The 7082-nt window shown below is 56.0% G+C and overlaps 1 protein-coding gene across 5 annotated transcripts in view; it reads right to left on the bottom strand.

Moving 5' to 3' along the window:
- Window positions 1–7082, bottom strand: part of ADCY3 (adenylate cyclase 3) — a 90001-nt gene that overhangs the window by 7213 nt on the left and 75706 nt on the right. For 3 of the 5 annotated variants that reach the window (XM_057558196.1, XM_057558197.1, XM_057558198.1), the window contains exons 10-15: window positions 5410–5552; window positions 5084–5263; window positions 3742–3829; window positions 2785–2901; window positions 699–958; window positions 341–406 (exon numbers count right to left, since the gene is read on the bottom strand). In XM_057558196.1, the coding sequence (XP_057414179.1) occupies window positions 341–406; window positions 699–958; window positions 2785–2901; window positions 3742–3829; window positions 5084–5263; window positions 5410–5552 (854 nt within the window). The remainder of the gene's footprint in view (window positions 1–340; window positions 407–698; window positions 959–2784; window positions 2902–3741; window positions 3830–5083; window positions 5264–5409; window positions 5553–7082) is intronic. The other 2 variants (XM_057558199.1, XM_057558200.1) reach the window with 1 other exon arrangement.

The raw sequence follows: 7082 nt of genomic DNA, 5'->3' as shown, positions 1-7082 counted from the left end.
TGTTTCTGCTGTCTGTTCTGCCGGCCGGTAAGTGCAGCTATCTTCCATCTGGCTGCTCCTCTTTTCACCTCAGCCCAGCCGGCTCTTTATCCCACCCTCTAAACCACGCTGCTCGCCAGGCCTCGCTCTCTTTGACTCAGGAGAGGCCAGCGTGGCCAGATTAGCACTAAAATCTGCTGCAGTCTCCTACAGAAACACACACTCACTTCTCCGGCTTGAATAGCCCACATCACGTGCCTCTGGAAGGATGAGACCATGGGGCTTTGGCCTGTTGTATTCCCTGCCTCTAGAAGAAAGGGGCCGAAAACACAGACCAGGACGGGAAAGCAGTCACCCTTACCTGTCAGTGCCATTGAGCCCAGGGCTGGAAAGTACCTGCATCTTCTCTAAGGCCACCATCGGAAAGCTGTTGGGACAGATAATAGCACACTCAGGCCCCATCGGGTACAAGAGACTGGTGCCCAGCCAAACACTGAGGTGACCCAGGTCTTCAACTCCTCAAGAAGGGGAAGGATGTGTCCTGGGATCACAGCCAACCAGTGGCCCGTCTGTGAGAAACCACAAACCCTGATTCCCATACAAGCCGTGGATGAGCCCTAGAGACAGACGGCCAGCTCAGTGCAGACCCATGACCTTGAAACGGGGCCTGGGGGGTGGGAGGAAGGAGACTGCAGATCCCCAAACAGGCTTCATCTTACTCGTGTTCCTGGAAGCGTCTGCGGTCGTATTCATCAAAGATGGGGCGCCAGGCGTAGATGTTGATGACGGCCACAGCCCCTGCGATGAGCAGCATGAGTGTCAGCTTGACCATGTGGCTGACCTGCACCAGCATGATGGTGGCGATGAGGGACAGCACAGCGACGTAGTTGTAATACTTGGGGTTCTCCACGCAGCCGTCCTCTATCTGCACCCCTGAGGTGCCGTTGGTGGGTCCCATGTAGTACTGGAGACAGCTAAGCTGGAGGCCAGGACCGTATGGGAGAGCATGGGGTGCAAGGGGACAGCAGACACTGGTCAGAGAAGGCGGGGCTGTGGCAGCTGCCACTTCCCACGGCTCCCTCAGAAACACCGAGATAGAAGAAAAATTTACCAGGGTACAGTAATACAGAAGTCAGTTAATTCCTGCTAAGAGCTTTACCATCATCTCCTCTGAGGATCATGAAAATTCTCTGAGTATTTTAGTGCTGCCACCATCATAGGGAAAATTCGGAGAGGCCGCCCTTGCCCAAAGTGGTGCAATTAGCAAGCAGCAAAGCCAGAACCAGGAGTCTGCGCGTTAGGTTTCAAACCCAACGTGCACTTGCCCACAGCACTCTGTTGCTTCCGGAGGGGCCGTGAGCCAGCCAGGCGGCCCCACACGGCTTCATTGCGACGGCAGCCAGCCTCCACTCAGACCCTTCATTTCTGGAGTCTGGTCGCTGGTCCCACTGCTGGGCAGATATGGTCCATGGAAAGTGCATCCATAAACCGAATCAAACCTACTTTTCTTCATTTTCACCCACTGGCGCTTGTCTGGCTTTGGGGAGGCTCTTAGCATGTGAGTCTAGCACGTGGAAAGTTTCACACCTCCCTAGTTTTTCTCCCCTCCACAGGACTTCCAGATGTCCTGCCAGTGTCCATGACCCTGTCAAACAGTGGCCCCCAGACCTCAGCACCAGGCTCCAGGGGGGTGTCCTGACACGCAAGGGGCCCAGGCCTTTTCTTCCCTGCCCTGTGGCCACCAGCAACCCCTGGGCATGTCAGGTTCTGGAGCTCCTAACTCCATTCCTGTTGGACTTTGGATCAATTGGCCCTAGGGCTTCTCAGGTATACTACTACCAGAATAAGTCTCCATGCTGACTTTTCTCCCATGCTTCAATTGTTAAAGATAATAAAGCAAATAATATAACATTATATTTGCAAAAAGCAGGACTCTAAGAGAGTGTACCTAGTACAGTACTACCAACATTGGAGGGAGCTGGGAGGCCTGACCAGAGAGCACCGGTGACAGCTCCAAGTGCCCAGTGCTCAGGAACTGGCTGGTGGCTTCCCTCTGCCATCCCTCCTCCCCAAGAAAGCCTCTGCTGCCCCCTCACGGGACCCGCATGAACTGAGGGCAGCAGAGCAGAGGATTTCGTCTACCGCTAGCCATCTGGGCGCAGTGAAACTGCCGTCCCAGTGACCCACCTCTGGAAGGTGCGGCCTTGTTCAAATGGATGAAGGCCAAACAGGAGCGCTCCTCTGGTGGAGCCGGTTTACCTCCCTCGTCCTGATGGACGCCTGATGCTAGCCCCACTGCAGGGAATACTTAAGATACACAGAAAGCCTAGGAGTACTGGGGCCCCTGGACAGTGAGACACGGAGAGAGAAAACACAGGACGGAGATTTAGAACTGCTTCAATTCTCCACTCTGTTACTTACTGGCGCTGTGTGACCTAGAACAAGTGATTTAACCTCTCTGAGCATCATACTTTCACATGAAACTACAGATGATACCGACCTCTCGGGATTGGTATAGAGATTAAATGAGACAACGTATGTAAACCACCCAGAAAGGAGCTGGTGGCTGGCGCTGGGCTCCTGGACCCGGGGAGAATGAGGAACTGGGCAAGACAAGGCAGTCTCAGAGGCATCTGGGGGAGAAGACCCCGCCGTTTGGCCAGGATGTTCGTTTAGGAACCTAAGTGCCACTCCAAACCTGTGCCTATTGGGGGTGGGGAAATGGGCTGGCAACTGCTCATGCAGGCTAATCCAGAAGCCTCCTCTGAGAGTGGGCGTCCCTTCAACAGGACAGCAGGGGCTCACCATGTCCACGACATTCGCCATGACCAGAATGAAGATGGCAAGCATGGCCCAGGTGTTCCTGGCCCAGCGCGTCCGGTCGATCCAAGTCGAGAAGGCCACGATCTTCTTAGGAAAGGCCTAGAAGGATGGAATTTCCAGGGCCTTGTGTCTTGACAGCCTTCCCCCCTGTAAACATGACTGCCAACCACTCTGCTTGCCCCCATACTTCCCAGGAACCTGGAAGGTAGTGCCGCGTGTGTGCGTCAACCAAAGCCTGGCTGCGGCAGAACTGAGAAGGCGCGCGGATCCCGGCTCTGTCTGTCAGTCCTGCTCGATGTGCAGGTGACACACCATGGCTGCCGGATATCAGAGCCCTTCCCAGAGCTGCTCGGCGACCGGCCTGAGCCTGTGGGCAGCACCACCAGCAGCAGTCCACTCACTGTCTCTGGGTGGCAAAGCCACGTTAGGGGAGAATTTTCAGGGCCGGCCATCTTTGCCTGGCTACTCCTGCTTTCCCTGGGTCAGTGTACCTAAATGCCCCAAGTTACTCACAAGCCACCTGCCAGATTAATTTTCCTAAAATGCTGCTTTTCCCTTTTTTTTTCTGATCAAAAACTCTGCCTGGCACCCAGTGCTTATAGGAGAAACTCTCAATCCCTGTGTGTGGCTTTCAGGGTCCTTCACAACTGGAGCCATTCCACCTTCCAGCTGGGCCTCCACTGCTTTTCTACACAGGTTCCCATTTACGTAGACTCTGGCTCACTCACCCACGTGCGCCCCGCGGCCTGGCCCAAAGTGGGTGCAGGGCCGATGATGAAGAAGTGTGTAATGAATGCATGGATAAGTGCCTGAGCCACCCCAGCGGAAGTCCTCTACTTGTCAGGATCTGACAGGACACAACTCCATCAATACCCACTTTCACAGGGAGTGATGCTCACTTCTAGACAGCTCTGAGCCAAAAGGAAAAGTGCTTCTTACCCGAGGAAAGATGGCAGCCAGTGAGCAGACGGTCAGGAGCAGGAGCAGGACCTCGCCAACCACAAAGGTCACGTAGTTTGTCATCAGCCTGTAAGAGAGAGGAAACAACTCGGGAGAGGACCAGAGGGAGCAGTGGGCTGGGTCAGGGGCCGGAGAGGAAAGAAGGGAGGCAGAGGGCAGGCCCCCTAAGCAAGGCACAAGCCTGTACCCAAAAAGTTCCACGTGATGCCAGGGAGGTGCTGCCGGCTGTGTGCAGGGCCTGGGGACGTGGGACCCTCCCCAGCTGTAACTGTTCTTTGGGACATTTCTTAAAGAAGGACAGACTCACAGATGCCCTGGGCAGAGCCCAGTAAAACCTGGGAAGGGATTCTTAGGAACAAGAGTTCTGCCGTGTCGCAATGATGAAAGGGGAGAGCACAGAACAGAGCCGCTTATTGCCGAGGGCTGCTGAGGGTTACAGCGTTCACCGCTGTATCCCTAGACCTTAGCCCCAGGCACAAAGTAGGCAGCAACTATTTGTGAAGTGAATGAATGAATTTGGTCCTCACAACAATTCTGAGTTAGCGAGGGCAGGTTTTATTATCTTCAGATCATCATCATCAACATCATCTTTCACTTTACAGATGAGTAAACTGATGCTCCAGGAACCTTTAGTGAAGTGCCCAAGGTCATAGAAGAAATAAGCGAGCAAGCCGAGTCCAGAACCTAGGACCATGTGACAAGTCCGAGGCTCTTTAAGTTCCCTAAACTGTGATCAGAAGAGGGCTCCACACCCCCTCCTTTCTGGCGGGGAATCCCTGAGCTGGAGGGAGAGGCTGATCGGCCACGGGGAGAAACGGAGGGAGGGAGGGGGCAGCCGTCCTTCAGCTGGGCTTCAGCAGATGGGGCAAGGATTCCAGAACACCCTGCCTTGCCCCAGAGGACCTGCTGCTGCGAGAGAGACCAGTCTGCACCCAGAGCCTGAAATCTGTCTTTTATAACAAGAGCCAAGAAAGGGAGCCGACGGGCCGTGGTGACCGAGATTGAGGAGCATCCCCATCCTGTCCCCTTGTCCCAGAGCCACTCAGACCCATCCAGCCAAGGTCTCCATCCCCCCGGACCCTTCCTCCCTCAGCTTTCTCAACCCTGGTGTGACCCCCACTTTGAGGCTAGTGCTATTCTAGGACCCAGGAGCAGAGAGAAGGAAGGGGGTCCAGGGCGCAGTCCCAGCATTCCCGGAACAGAGCCTGCGCCCCTGCGTCAGGCTCCAGCTGAGGCCCACACCCCACAGGCCTCTGGCCTCGGAAGCGCGTCACCTTCCGCCCTCCCCTGGCTGTCAGGGCCTGCCCTGCCCACCCCTCACCAGGGGTCGATGAGAATCTCAACCAGGGCCGTACAGAGCAGGACGACGCAGGAGCAGCTGAAGGCGGCCCCGCTCTGCTTCTCCTTCTCCACCGAGTAGCGGGTTTCCATCTCGCGGTCCATGAACCGCATGGACAGGAGGAAGGTGTTTCTCTTCTTCACTCTGCAGTGCAAACAAGCCCTATGAGACGCAAACGTCACATCTGTCTCTGCCTGCCAGGAAGGGGCCGTATTCAAGATGACTGACTTCCTGGACCCCCCCCCCCGCTGGGGCCAGACAAGGCACGTGCCACGGGCAAGGGGCCAGCTGCCTGAGGGGCCACTTACACCTGGGCGGACTCCCGCTCCAGCAGGGCCTCGTTGAGCAGCTGGTTGAGCTCGTGCTCGTCCTCGGAGGCGTCCACCACGCGATCGGCCAGGTCCTGAAGCCGCAGCCTCCGGCGAGGGTTGGGGAATGAGGGGTTGTCAGCCTGCAAGGCAGTGTGGCAGAGTTGGGGGGCAGGTGGGATGGAGGGGGGAGAAGTTGGGGAAAGACAGGGTGGTGCTGGGGGAAGGGGAACTAAAGGGATCACACGAGCACCAGCCCCTTGACTCTCAAGATCATTTCTCGGGAAAAGTCTTCCCAGTGCTCTCGCGTAGCTCTGTCCCGCTTAGGTGTGGACCCAAAGCCACAGTCCTTCCTGGCTGCCCCGGGACTCCAGGTCCCAGGCCCTGTGGCCCCTAACAGAAGCTCTGCAGTGATCGCCCACTAATGGCAGCGTGGGGAACAGCCACCGGGGGCCCGAGTGGGAGACCTGGAATTTGAGATTGCTGCTGGGTCAGCGCGGTCCTGGCACCTCCTGCTACAAGGATGGGGGTGTCACACAGCCATACCCTTCGGCATCCTTGGGGATGTAAAAGACCCCCAACCCTACGCTTAAGGGCGCTCTTAAAGGAGCTCAGATCTGGCTCATTTGGGGGAGGAAGACCTGAGAGGGAAAGCTATGGAGAGAAAATAACATCCTTATTGCTAGTGGGGTGGTAGGACTGGGGTACCCCCTACCATTTTTATTCCTGGTCACAAAGGAAAAGCCTCCGCTCCAAACACATGAATCCAGACTATGATTACACAGCCATCAGCCCAATTGGGATGGGCTGATTAGAGCTGTCTGAATGGGTCTAAGAGTGTATCTGGAAGCCAGAATCAAGATACCCCGGGCTTAAGCTCAGGCGTGCTGCTGGTTGAGTCTGACCCCGTATAATCCATGTCCCCCCAGCCCCAGTTTTCTTCTCTGTAGCATGATGTGGATGTTCTGTTCCAGCACCAGAACCTCCGTCCCTGAAGCATATCGGGAGCAGTGCGACACTGGCTAATTGTGAGGACAGAAAGAAATCACAGGCTGCTAAGCCTCTGGTCCTTCTTGTTAGTGAGTTACACTGAGTCTGTATTAACACTTTCGATCAAGAAACTCACAATAGGGAAAAGTTACTGAGTGCTGTGGTGCTCAAGGAAAACCCAGTTTATCTTCAGTCCTCTCCCCTCTTGTCTTCCAGCACCTGATCTACAGGCACGGGGCGCTTCTGTCTCCCCTGCAGCGAGACTAGCGGTGTGGCCGACCAGCTCACGGCAGCCTCCGCGAGGCCGAGACCCGTCTCAGCACTGGCCTCTGTCGGTGGATATACTCAGGAAGCTCTTTAGTAATGGACGGATCCTGGACGCTCTCCCAAGGTGCACCCCATCCTCAGGGGGCCAGCCTGTTCATTCCTCTGGAAACCCCTCATCTGTGCACAGGACTTGTGGGGTTTGGACCTAGCCAGAGAGGTGAGCCCAGCCCTTTAGTGTCACTTCTGAAACAGCCCTGGATCCTGGAGAAATTTCCGTGGGTGTCCTCACTGCCCTCAGAGCTCTAGGATTCTGGGACGTGGGAGCCAGACAAGGCCTCGGAGGTGAGCACCTCTTCTGACCTCAGCCACCTCCACCCCATGTAACTGACGAGGAGACAGTGAGGCCAGGGGGCGGG

Source organism: Balaenoptera acutorostrata, chromosome 12 (genome assembly GCF_949987535.1).
Source record: "Balaenoptera acutorostrata chromosome 12, mBalAcu1.1, whole genome shotgun sequence".
Classification (NCBI taxonomy): domain Eukaryota; kingdom Metazoa; phylum Chordata; class Mammalia; order Artiodactyla; family Balaenopteridae; genus Balaenoptera; species Balaenoptera acutorostrata.
This window is presented reverse-complemented; position numbering and strand designations above follow the sequence as displayed.